Source organism: Patagioenas fasciata, chromosome 14, assembly GCF_037038585.1.
Source record: "Patagioenas fasciata isolate bPatFas1 chromosome 14, bPatFas1.hap1, whole genome shotgun sequence".
NCBI lineage: Eukaryota > Metazoa > Chordata > Aves > Columbiformes > Columbidae > Patagioenas > Patagioenas fasciata.
In genome coordinates this window covers 16,741,655-16,754,749 of record NC_092533.1, presented here as the reverse complement: position 1 = coordinate 16,754,749, position 13,095 = coordinate 16,741,655, and the positions used below count along the sequence as shown (strand labels likewise).

The 13,095-nt window shown below is 55.1% G+C and overlaps 1 protein-coding gene across 5 annotated transcripts in view; it reads right to left on the bottom strand.

Moving 5' to 3' along the window:
* Positions 1 to 11,068, bottom strand: part of NRG2 (neuregulin 2) — a 163,578-nt gene extending 152,510 nt beyond the window's left edge. For all 5 annotated transcript variants that reach the window (XM_071814853.1, XM_065849035.2, XM_071814854.1 and 2 more), the window contains exon 1: positions 10,596 to 11,068. In XM_071814853.1, the coding sequence (XP_071670954.1) occupies positions 10,596 to 11,025 (430 nt within the window). In that variant the 5' untranslated portion in view covers positions 11,026 to 11,068. The remainder of the gene's footprint in view (positions 1 to 10,595) is intronic.
* Positions 11,069 to 13,095: the final 2,027 nt, after the last annotated feature.

Here is a 13,095-nt window from a genome sequence, read left to right as displayed (position 1 = left end):
TGTGCTGCTGCAGATCAGAGGCAGGTCTGGGGACAGCAAGTTTCTGTCTCTGTGGATCTGACAGCTTTGCTGTGAGCTGAGCTTGCCTGGGAAATGTTTGGAGCTAGATGGCCACCCAAGGAGAGTCAACATGCTGTTTTGACCAGTATCAGGCAGGTCTCTTGCAGAGCTGTTCCAGGAACAAGCCAGGGCTCCTCCACCTCCAAACACACACTCAGACCCTCCCAGTTGCAACGGGCACCACTGCAGGGTCTGCCTCCTGTTCTGCAGGGTCTGCCACCTCCAGGGAGGACCATTTGGCAGCAGAGACAGCGCTGCACCCAGGGCGATGGACCACAGACTGCTCTGAGGTCCACCAGGGAAAGAGGGCAGGGTTTCATTACCAGTTCTGCTGATTACCCACACCGAAACACTCATGTGAACCCAACACACTACCAGTTTCTGCCTAGTCCCTAGAAGAGCATGCAAAGAAGCATCCTCCCTGCTTGCCGGGCAGGGAATCACGGTGTGGGGATGTTAAGGAGATTTCGCTGCGATCAGTGGCACAGATGGGAACTGAACCAAATCTCCAAGCACAGCGCCCTTGCCTGCATCAGTTCCCTCTAGAGCACAAAGCCACACAAACGCACCTCTCTGCAGTGCGTGCACCCAGCACAGCTTCACAGACACACGGCTGAGACCAACCGGTACGATGGCAGCTGGTTTTCTGTGCCTCACCCCCCACAAAGAGTGTCCATATGCTAGAAATGAGCTAGATACTCCACAAAGGTCCTTCTCTGGTCCAGGCAATGGAGATCAGGGTCCACAGAGGCATTACTGAACAAGACATGCAGAAACATATCACTGCCTTCCTGCAGAGCACTCCCCTCCTGGACTACAATCCCGTATCAGCCCCATATGGGACCCCACTGTAGCTCAACCCTTCTGGCAATAATGCATTTGGGGACATGCAGAAGCAGCAGCTGCACCCCAACCATGCTGTACACACAATTTTGTCCTACCCGATGCCCAAAAAACCCACAGGGCCCTTCCCAGGATCTAACTTGCATCTGATCCTCCCAAACTCACCAGAACACCTTGCTCCCTCTAGGCTTTCCCCTCCTTGCCTGTGAGCCCATTTGGGCTCTAGGGCATGGTCAGGTCTGGGGCTCCTGCAGCATTTGCCATGTCCTGCAGTTGCTGTTGTACCTAAACACCTAAGAAACAACAACAGTCATCCTACAGACCCAGCCTCTTGTGTCCCCCCTGCCAGGAAGACCAGCTTAAAATACCACCCTATGAAGAAAGTGTGCCAGAGAAGAGCAACCCCTCTGTACCACAGACCTTTACCCCAGCTGCATCTCCATTTCCTGACATCAAGGCGTCTTTCTTGGGGACATGTCTGTGTGACTCAGGCTCTCTAGTGCTATGAGAAAGGGTCTCCAGGTTTCCTCAAAGCCAGCCAGTAGCACCCTGCTATGTCAAGTCCCCCCAGGACAGGAATCTCCACTTAATTCCAGCACAGGACATAACTGTGCAGCTGCCTGGGCAGGCAGAGAGTGTCCCAGGGCCCCACAAGAAGACCTGACTAGGTCACACCTGCCTCACCAGGCAGTTCCCCACAGAGTGCAAGAGACAACCTGGCAGCCAGGATGGGAAGACGGCTCCTTCTCCCTGCAGGGACATGGGGAGAAGGCAGCCGAGACCCCACACAACAGGGGATCGTCCCAGGGATGCTGATGACTTCAGCTGGACTCCCAGCAGCAACTGCCAGCCTGGCTCGAGGCTGAAAGCAGCCTAGGAGAGACTCAAGTCCCCACTCTGCCTCTCCACACCAAGCCATGCAGAAAGGCAGCCAAGGACAACCTGAGTGGAGGAGGCAGGAATCACAGAATCCCAGAATGTCAGGGACTGGAAGGGCCCTGGGAAGCTCATCCAGTGCAATCCCCCCATGGAGCAGGAACACCCAGCTGAGGTTCCACAGGAAGGTGTCCAGGCGGGTTTGAATGTCTGCAGAGAAGGAGACTCCACAACCTCCCTGGGCAGCCTGGGCCAGGCTCTGCCACCCTCACCAGGAACAAGTTTCTTCTCAAACTTAAGTGGAACCATTTGTGTTCCAGTTTGTACCCATTGCCCCTTGTCCTATCATTGGTTGTCACTGAGAAGAGCCTGGCTCCATCCTCCTGACACTCCCCCTTTCCATATTGATCCCCATGAATGAGTCCCCCCTCAGTCTCCTCCAGCTCCAGAGCCCCAGCTCCCTCAGCCTTTCCTCACACGGGAGATGCTCCACTCCCTTCAGCATCTTGGTGGCTGCGCTGGACTCTCTCCAGCAGTTCCCTGTCCTTCTGGAACTGAGGGGCCACAACTGGACACAATATTCCAGGTGTGGTCTCAAAGGGTGGAACAGTCCAGATGAGGCCAGAGGCACCTGTCCTCATCACTGCTGTTACTATTGTCCCACAGACCAATGGGGAAGATCGAACCCCCAAGCAAGGTATCCTGACAGCCCACTGATTCTCACTGTCATACACCCAAGACTAATGAACATGCTGCTAATTGTCCTACTCCAGACATCCCCACATGATTGGAAAGGCAACATTACATTGTTAGAGGGCGACAGTAGAGGCCATGCCCGATCCTGGCCTCACCTTGGCTTGGCCCACCTTGAAGAGCTAAAGTGGACAGTGCAGAGCAGGGAGCCAGGGTCCAACAGGGTTGGCATTGCTGCCAACTTTGAGACAGCCCAGAAAGCAGAGCTAATTCCAGTCCCCACCCCCCTGCCAAGCCATCTGCCTGCCCCGAGACCACCACGAGGGTCCTGAACAGCATTTCATCATTACTGAGCCATTACAAAAAGTGGATGAGCAGTGACTGATTATAACAAATGCAAATACCTGCCTTCTGACCCCATATTGGCAGAAGAGTCCTCCTCCCACTAAGCAGTGCAGCATGTCCTTCCATAGGCTCTGCAAAGCCTTCCCATCCTTCTCAGCATTTCCACAAGCTATAAGACAATACTGCCCATACAGACCTGCCCTAGAAAACCATCACATCCAAGATCTGCTCTCCACCAGCTCTAGGGCACTGCTCCCACCCGCAGTTCCCACAGGCTCATTTCCTGTACCTGAACCCCTCGGGAAGGCTTTCCCGGAGTCCTCACCTTCTGCAAGAGGGCAAAGGACAGTCCCCTCACAGCAGGACAGCATAAGCATGGGGGTCAGCAGGGTGGGAGCAGGGTGTTCTGTCATGAGCACGACAAATCCCCACTCACTGAGCACGTGTGTCCCATCGTAGAGAGCTGCTGTGCCCAGAAACAACAGCAGCCACCAACTATAAGGCATTCCAGCAAAACCAGAACATGCAACCCAGCCTGCAAGGGTGAACTCAGCTGCCATCCACGGGCCTGCAAAGAACAAGCAATGGTAATACAGGAAAAGCTGGTTCTGTTCTGCTGCAGACAACAGGGCATGGGGCAGGTGGGGGCACCAGTGAGAACCACTGCAGCCACGAACCCCAGGCAAGAGACCTCACAGGATTCCCCTGGGCAGGGAGAGATGCTGTGAGCAGAAGCACCTTGTCCCTGGGTTACAAGACCAGACAGCAGAGTGGGAACAGAACTGAGCACCTCTCTAGTCCCTAGTCTCAGATCCTCCCAACAGGCTATCATGCCTGCCTACAAGAAGGTCACACATACCAGGGTCATTCCTGATAGGTGTCCACCCAACCTACTATCAGTACCCTGCTGATAGTCCTCACCCAGCTCCAGACCAGGCTACCATTCACAAGGGGATAACTCTTTGCAGAGGAGCAGACACCTCTGGTTTGTAGTTCCCACAGCCTTATCAGGACTGTTGCCATCTTCTGGCCTTTTTTCTGCACACAACCTCTTCTCACCAGCCCACCCAGCTCCATCTTCAAGGTGCCACAGCAGCTGGGGCCATGCTCAGCCCATGCCACCACCGTGAGCCTGAGCCCAGCTCCAGCCTATGATTCATCCTGGGGAGCACTTCTAGGGCACCCTTTGGTCAGGGTTTGGACTGCAGGGATACCTTAAGGGAGACAGGAAAGACAAGAAAAGCAGAGAGGATTCCCCGACCCAGCAAGCAGGGCCAAGACGTGGCTACAAACTCAGCAAGAGCTGGCTGATCCTACCTGCAAAGAGTCAAGAAGTCCCTGCTCAGTTGAACACCAGTGCCCTGGGTCTCCAAGGCAGCATCTCCTCTCCTCCTCTGACCCACTGAACCTCTTATTTTCTCACTTCCATTTTCTTTCCTAATATAAACACTCTCCCTCCCCTGAACAGCTTTAGCACTGTCTCCTGCGCCTGTCATACCAAACTTCTCTCTAAATCCTCTGAGCACAAAGGTGATCCTCCCCTACCTGGCCACATCCCAGGTTCCCAGGCCTGGAGTTAGACATTATTTTCATTCAAGCTGCAAATCATCTGCTCCCTTCTGGTACCCTATGTTCTGGGGAACCTCATGTTTTCCTCCTCCAGACTGGTCACCCTCTTATCCAGGACTGAGCTGGACTTGGGGATTAAATGAGAGCAGTTTTCACTGACCCTTCTGGCCAAGCTTTGCAGCACACAGCCCAGCATCAAGCTGCAGCAGCCAACACTGGGAGCACAGTCATTCGGCAGTGAAAGAGCAGCACAGTGATTCATCTTCCTTTTGATCTTTTAGCCTACCCTTGCAGACTCCATACTCTGTCCCCAAAATTTCTGGCAGTTGACAGACCTTTCCACCTGCCCCCAAACCTGAGGAGGCAGGAGCTGAGAGGTGCTGGCACTCTTTAGGGATATCGAGCGCTTCACACCCGATTCAGCAGGCAAGCAGATGCCTGGCTGCCAAAGTTGCCAGGGAGATGAGCTTCCTCCAGAGTCCCCCCTCAGCACACACCTCCACCCGAGCTCCTGCTGAGGACAGGCATCCTCTGCCATCTGCACCGGAGCGAGCACGGCACAGCACAAAGAACACGTCCCCGGGGCACGGGGCAGAGCCTTCTCATTCAAACAGCACCATTTGGAGATGAAAGTCTGGTCCAGAAGTTTGGGAGGGTGCGTGTTGTCATCCTGGCAGCCTCCTCTGATCAGCAGGGAGAGCAGAGAGAGAGGCAGGATTTACTGACATCGTTGCTACACCCAGCCCAGCTCCCACCAGTATGACCAGCACTGACCGTGCTGCCGCCCCCCGCATTAAGTGGGCACAGGAGGACTGACAGAAGCTGCCAGACAGCCCCAGCACCTCCTGGCTCAGCGGAGGCACTTTATCACTTCCCAGCACTGTATCGCTCATGCTCCTCTGCAGCGAGAATTTCTCCGACGACCAGCGTCGCCCACGGGCTCGGAGCCACACAAACCTGCTGCCCACCAAGGATCAATCTCCTGCGGCTCCTCCTGGCTGGGCACACCACTCACCCTGCCTTCCAAAGGCCGGCACAGGTCTCTGGGGGAAGCCCACGCTCTGTTCCAGGGCAGCACAGCTCTGCTCTGCACTCAGTGGTGTCATGCAATGACTCAGGAGGGGAAATGGAGATAAGGTGCACTTCAGCACCAGCATCCAATGCCCCAAACCTAGCAAAGCAGCAGCTGTTCCTTATAGGAGCCATGTCACACTGCTCATGGGAACGGCAACTCCATCCCATCCTGCTGGGAGAGGCACCGTCACCTCAGCAGTACATTACCAAAACTGATCCCTTGCAGGACTTTGCCGTAGATTTTGGGGTGTGCCAAATGCTTAAAGGCCCAAGGCCCTGGTGACCATGTCGCATTTTGCTTTACACAGCGCAAATCAAGTGGGGAACTCAGCTATGGCAGAACATGGCTCCCTTTTTGCCTGATGATGGAGTTTATTGTCCCTGTGCTCCCAAGCATGCACCAGTTTCTTTTCCAGATCCAAACCCAAGTCAAGGTGTTGGCTGTGATTTAGTAAGGGCGTTACGCTTCAGGGCCCATATCTAAGGGTTATGAGCCATCAGAACACAAAGACAGCCACTGAGAAGCAGCTGATGTCCAGGGGCTGTGCATGGAGAGCCTCTAGATACAGAAACCAGTACTACTGGAATCATGCAGGAGCCTTTTCAGTCTCTTGTTACCCAAAGAGATCCTTGAGGAGATGCTTTATTTCCTGAAAGGGGAACTGAGAAATTAGCCAGGCCTTTTTCTACACAGGGCACATGCCTGGGAGAGGACAACCTCTGTTGTTTCGGGCACAGCTGAAGTCACTTGGACCTACAGCAGTGGCTGAGCAAAGTTTCAGTTGCCAGCTCCCCGTCACACCTGGGAGATGAGGGGCTGAACTGGCCACAGGAACCCAGGGACTGCGGGTCCACTCCCAGGCCAAATCCTGTGTGCCAGCTAGCCAGGAGCAGAAAGCACCCAGAAACCTGTCGTTCTTGCGAGGAGTAAAAGCTTTCTGCAGCAAAGTGACCGTTCCCCATCTGCAGAAACTCAAGGCAAGAAGGAAGCAAGTTTTCACTCTTTTCCAAACCTAAGGAAGTGTGATTTTCTGGAGGTGGTGAGAAATATTCAGACAGCTCTAATTAGCAGAGTGGCGCATGAGAAAATCCAGCTTTGCTGCTGCCTGCTCCACAGCTGTCCTGGGATAAAGGGGAGCACCAGCATCAGTGCCTGGAGCCCACCTGCACCTTTCCCCTAGGCTTGCCTGGCTTGGAGCAAGCCCAGTGATTTGCAGGATAGCAGAGATGGATATTTTTGCATGAGCTGCTGGTCCAAAGTTGCCAGCGCTATTTCAGGCAGCAACACCTACACTGTAATCCAGGGGGCTGTATTTTCCAGCAGATACTTCAAAATCAGGCTTCCCTCTTCTCCTCGCAGGCCAGCTGTAACCAACCTGGCTCTCCGAACCAACAGATAAACAGCTCGCAGCGTTGCGTGGCCACCGAGTCCAACGCCACATCCCCAGCATGTTCCTGATTCCCACTGAGAATAAGGCACCTTCCCACTGGAAAAAAAAGACCTCGTCTCACAAGAAGTACCTGCTGTAACAACAGGTCCTCTGCCTGCAAATCCTCCCAGGGATCTGCCACCACCAGATTACTCACTCAGACTAAGCTAGTTAATCCTACAGGCGAGCCGTGTACTTCATCCTGGAACTCTGCTGCATTTTCGGTGAGTTGCTCCAGGAGATGCACAGGCTCTAATTAAAGATACCTTGCAACTTCCCGCATATGGAGGCAGGAAGACATTTGTTCCTCTGTGAAAGCAGAAATCAGAGCTCAGACAGGTTAAATCCCCACCAGCAAAAGCCCCTTCTGGGTACAAAATACCTGCAAATATATCTTTCACACAGGAAGCACGGGCTCATATAAAGTGGAAAGCAGACCCTTAAGGATGAGGAGGGTCAGGACCACAACGCCCTCCTGGATTCAGCTCGGGAGTGGTGCCAGCAGGGCCAGCACACCACACAGCCATCCCACTAATGAGAGCCAGCACCGTGTCTTGCACCTGTTTCTTCCTCCTTCATCTGTGCATGTAGGCACAAAGGAGATAAGAGACCATCCAGAATTAAGTAGCTGAAAGATGTAAAGAAAACAGACAGGAGGAGAAGCAATAACAAGAATCATTATATAACAGTATGAAAAAAACAATACTACTGCCAGTGCAGAGAGGTTTAAAGATATGCAAGCGGGTGGCGAGCCCACAGGATCCTGGGCCCAGGGATCAGCTGCTCCCGTTGTGCCACAGGGATGTAAACCAGCTGGACAGAGATGCAGAGGCTACAAACCTCTGGCGTTTGCAGGGAGGGAAGCTTCAGTCTCCAGACCCTGCCCAGCAGTGGGATGGCCAAAGTGAGAATCCCCCTAAGACCTCAGCACGGCAGGGGGAGACATAAAACAGTCCAGCCAAGACCCCGCACATGCCAGCTGCACAAAGCAGTTTTCCCATTCTGCCTCCTGCAGCCCATGTTACCCTTCCTTTCCCTTCAGCCCCCCGGCTCTGCTCAGCGAGGGTCTGGGTCCCATGCACAGCCTCGCCACACACTTTCTCTCCTCCAAGCAAGCTGTGCAGACAGCAGAGGCTGTTCCTTGGAGAGAGAGAGATGCTCCAGCCACAGGCCTAATCCTGCAAAGCATCCTGGACCTCAGCAAGCAGCAACGAGAACACACAGCATCTCAGGCTGTGAGAAGAGGATGGATCACTAGAAAACACACCTGGGCATAGAGCCAGAGCAGGGAGAAAGTGGTCTTGTGAGGTCTCCATCTTCGGGAGTGGGGGGATTGGAGTGGTCAGAGCCACGATATCCCACCCCACCCACTCAGAAGTGGCGCCAGCATCTGTCCCCCAGCTCTGCATGTCCTGTACCAGGCTGTCCCTCAGACCACACATTGTCCCTGGACACTTCACCCCGTGCCAGCTCTGGAGTTGTCCACAGCCCCCATCTGCAACAAGCACGGGAAATAGCCCTGCACCCCTCCTGATCTTCTCTCCCAGCAGAAACCAAGGAGCAAGAAGGCAGACCACGGCCTGGTTTCCCAGTCCAGGCACCTTTCCAGTAGCTTGGGTGCTACAAATCAGAAGATCCTGCCAGGAATGTCACCTTCAGAAGCAACCTCCTAGCCAAATCGAGAGCATGAGGTGCTTGGGGAACCACAAGTTCAGCAAGCTGAGGCTCCCGTTTAATCTTCATCACTGAACCAAACCACAGTTATGACAGTTCACAACCACCAGCTTTTATTTTGATTTTGCAGTCCACTGTAGAGCTCTGGTGAGACAACGCTCCTGGCAACCTGCAGAGTCCCTTAGCCAGGGAGCCTATTCAGACCATCAAAAATACAGAAACAAAAGCATCAGCTCCAAGAAGGTGTCACAGGCAGAATGACATCCCTTAACTTGTTGTTACATCAGCCTACATGTTAGCCCTTTGGGTCTGATCCAGGAAGCAATGGAGCAGCCTCCTTTCCTCTTAAAGTCATACCCTGCTGCTCAAAGATGCTCAAGCTTGGGCTCCTTTCTTTAAACAAAAAAAATATATAAAAGCCACATACCTTTTGCAGTGCTTTGACCCGATGGTGAGACCACAGTCCTGAGAAATCCCCCCATTTACATTCCTTTTACTCCATGACAGCTATTTCACCAAATCCTCTATGTCCATGACGGCCCACATACAGATGCACATGAAATTAGTGTCTCCCAGATTAGTTTTCTCGTATGCAGTCCTAGCCTATTTTCCTCAACAACATATTATGATATGTAGGGTTCTACCTTTCTGCCAGGAGATGCAATCTTCTAAATTTATCTTGTGGTTAACTAAAAAAGGAAACAGTTGTGGCTTTCAAAATCTGGGGTCAGCAGTCCCAAACGGCAAAGTATTTCCCTCAGAAACACCTAGTTAGTAACAAGACAACAAGGAAGCACACATATGTTCATTACAGAGCTAAGTATAACTGACGAGGCACCTTGCCTTTAATGAGGCGAAAGGCCAATTAACATGATGAGCAAGTACAGCGTGCTGTCATTGAGTGGGGAGCCTGGATTCCCTGGAGATATGGCCTGTATATCCTCGTAACCGACCGAACACAAATCCATTTCTGATGGCATGTTGCGACGCCCAGAGCTCTTCAGGTTACCACCGGCCTTCTCCGGATTTTGTGACACAGTATCTGAGCCTTCAAGCTGGACAAAGGGCCAGCCTTGCATTTTTGTAGGCTCAGATCCTAACCCTGGGAAAATGCAGTCATTGTCTCTGTCTGGTCCCCCACCGCCCAGCCCATCACAGGTATTTACCCTGCCAGAGGACAGCAAGGAAAATCAAAGGGGGTAACGCTCCAGCAGGCGCTTCCCTGTTAAAGTCATTTCATAACCGCGTTTACAAATGTGGATCAGCACACAGTACGCACAGAGAACAGCGCGAGTGCATTGACAGGAGACATCTCAATGCACTCAATGAACAAAAGAAAACCAACTTCACACGATGAGGTCGTTATTTTGAGGGAGGCAAAACTTGCTGGCAGTAAGGGCACACCTGGAGAGCCAGCATCTGCCCCAGGCCCCGCAGCCCCCCGGGAAGAGCCTCTCTCCGCATCGGTAAACATGCCCGGGGAGAAACACGCATCAGGCAGCACCAGTGTGCACAGAGTTAACGGGGCCACCACCGCATGCCGGTGACGGCTCTCCCGGCCGGGGGCTGTTTGCCATCACCGAGGCGAACCGAGGGAAGCGGGACCCGGGCGGGGGGCACTAGCAAGCGCCGAGACCGACGCGCTGCCGCCGGGAAGTCGCCAGTCCTGGGTGCAGCGGCAGCCGGGCTGCGGGCCCTTCACCTCCTGGCCCGCAGCGGGACTCGGGGCTGGGCTGCTGGCACGGCGCCGGGGAGCCGGGCAGGCCGGGACCTTGAGCCGGGCGAACGCGGACCCCGGGGCCGGGAGCGCGGCTGCTGCGGCCGGGCCCAGCGGAGCGCATCGCCCCCGCTGCCAGGAGCGGCTCCCGGCGCCGGTGGGCCAGCGATTTGAGGGGCGATCGCGGGGCACCCCGGGGGAATGGGCCCCTCGTCCCCGCTAGCGCTCCCCGCCGCCGCTCCATCATCGCCCCCCGCCGCAGGTGCCGGCGCCCCCCCGACCGCCGCCCCCCGCCTCCGCGGCGCGGCCCATACCGCAATCGGCGCAAAGGATCCGCGCCACGTCCCGCTTGAGGTTCTTGCCGCTGGTATCGAGCGGGGCGAAGGCGGTGCGGAAGACGAGCGGCTCCTCGGTGGGCTCCAGAAAGAAGATGTAGCGGTGGTTGCGCTTCACTTTAAAGCAGGGTGCCTTGGAGCCCACGCTGATGAGCTGCTCCCGCTGCAAACCGCCGCTGTTGAGGGGCCACAGGTCGAGCACCTTGACCAAGACCCCCCCGGCGGGACCGGCGGCTCCTCGGCTGTCATTGCCGCCGCCGGCGGGGGGGCCCACGGACTGCACCTTGCCCTCCAGCACCACCGCCGCCGTGTACGCCTGGTCCTGCACCGACTTAAGGCTGGGCGAGTAGCAGGCGAGGGAGACGCCGAAGAGCAGCATGGAGAAGCCGGGCGCCGGGTCGCGCCTCATGCCGCCGGCTGCCGCTCGCTCCCCGCCGGCCCTGCGGCGGCCGGGCTGCGGGGCTGCGGCGCGGCGGGCGCGGCGGGGCGGAGCGGAGCGGCGCGGCGCGGCGTGGCGCGGAGCCGCGCGGATCCTCCTCCGAGCGGATCCTCCTCCGAGCGGGGGAAGTGGGATGCTGACCCCAACGCCCCCCCCGCTTCCCTCCAGAAAAGGTGATTCCCTGCCTGGGGACTCCCGCCCGGGGATGCCCGCTGCAGCAGAGGGGATCCCTGCGCCCGTGTTTCCAGCTCCTGCAGGGCCTGGGGGGTCCCCGGGGATGAAGCCAGATCGTGTTGCCTCCATCTCTGCCATGAAGCCAGCCCCTCGCCAAACCCCCAAGCGTTCACAGATGCACACCCGCCCCCCCCCAACATGACACCAGTCATTTGGGGGCAGCTGCAGGTGGCACGGGGCTTCCATGACACGCAGGGCCCAGGAGCAGGGGGTTCCTCTTTGCCTGATTTTTTTACGGAGCTGGGAGATTTGTGCCTGAGATTCCCTGCACATCTGAAGACAAGGCATTAACATAGCGACAAATGGAGTAAGGTAATAGCTGAGGAGACAAAGCCTCCTTTCATGTCCTTGTCCCTGCTGTCTCTTTTTAATAAACAAGTGCGCTTCCCCTCTTTCCCTGCAGTGGTTTCCCGGAGGAGTCAGATTAATCTCCAAAAAGTGGCTTATTTGGATTTATTTTCAAAGCTGATCCTGAAGCATCTGTACTCCCAAAACCTCACTGCCCAGATGTTACAGTGTGGAAGGGATCTGAGACACTAAATTAGCAGTGGAGGATTTCATATTTGTTGTTGCACTAAATTCTGCATTGAAGGGGAGCAGCCATGGCCCCATCACGATGGAGGTGACCTGGAGGCAGGAGGGCTGGGCTCGGCCTTGTCTGAGGCAGTGGGTCAGGACATAGGGATACACAGACCTGCCTGCACTGAAATGGAGACCTGGCCCCCGCCCCAGTGGCTCTACAACCTCAAGGGAATCCCTCAGCACACCCCAAAAGACGACAAAAGCCAGGTCATTGAGCACATCAGTGAGAGGAGCAGAGATGGCAGGATTGAGGTTTGCTCTCCATCTAGCGTGGTGTAGCCAGAATCATCAGGAAAAATGGGAATAGAGCAGGACTGCTGTGCCCAGGCACAGGCACAGAGTGCAGCCTTTCCTCATGTTGCCCTGGCTCTGCTGTCCGGGGCAGGAGCCATCACGGTTCCTGCGCTGGCACAAGACGATGCAGACACAGACAGAGCTCTGTAGCCATGGGGCGGCTGTAGGTCCATGCTGCCAGCCTGGGACAGCTGCTCTGCCCCACTCCATAGACGCTAACAGCTCTCTGAGCAGTTCTGCCATTGCAGGACCGTGATGCATCGGGAGCAGCGCAGCACGTTAGCAGCAGGGTTTGGAGAACATCTCTTGCACGCATTTTTTCTTGCTAATTGTGATTCTCTGTGGCTTTCTGTTTTCAGGTGTTTCTGAAAGCTTTCTCTTTTCCCCTGTTCGGTAACTGTGCAAAACTGCAAAGGAACAGAGGCAGAGGCAGAAGGGACCAGAAATGTTTCCCATAGCAGAGGGAAGGACAGTGTTTGGATTCAGGAAGCTTCTTGAAAGAGTAGGGGAACCACTTGACTTCTCTCTGCTTTTGACACGAATCTCTGTGGAAATTCCCCTTTCCCTAACATTTTGCTCAGACAGAAATACAGGTTCTTTTTGAGAAGGAAGGAGATATCCTATAGCATAAATTGATCTGGAGCAATCCTGCTCCACCCTGCCCCTCACCAGAAAAGATAGTTTAGTGCCCAGGCATCTGAGTGACTAATCCTTGTCTTCTCCCTGTTTACAAGTTGAAATCCCAGTGGCACCACAGTGGTTCAACTGCTGGGAGAACTTCAGGACAATATACCTGTGAGACCTCTGGAGCAAGTTTGAAAAGGGAGGTTTTTCTTTGTCTCTGGGGTATTTTGGAGTCCAGGACACCTGACACTCATTCAGGATAACTGGGGCTGGCAGGGGCCTCAAGAGGAGTACTCTGGTCCAAGC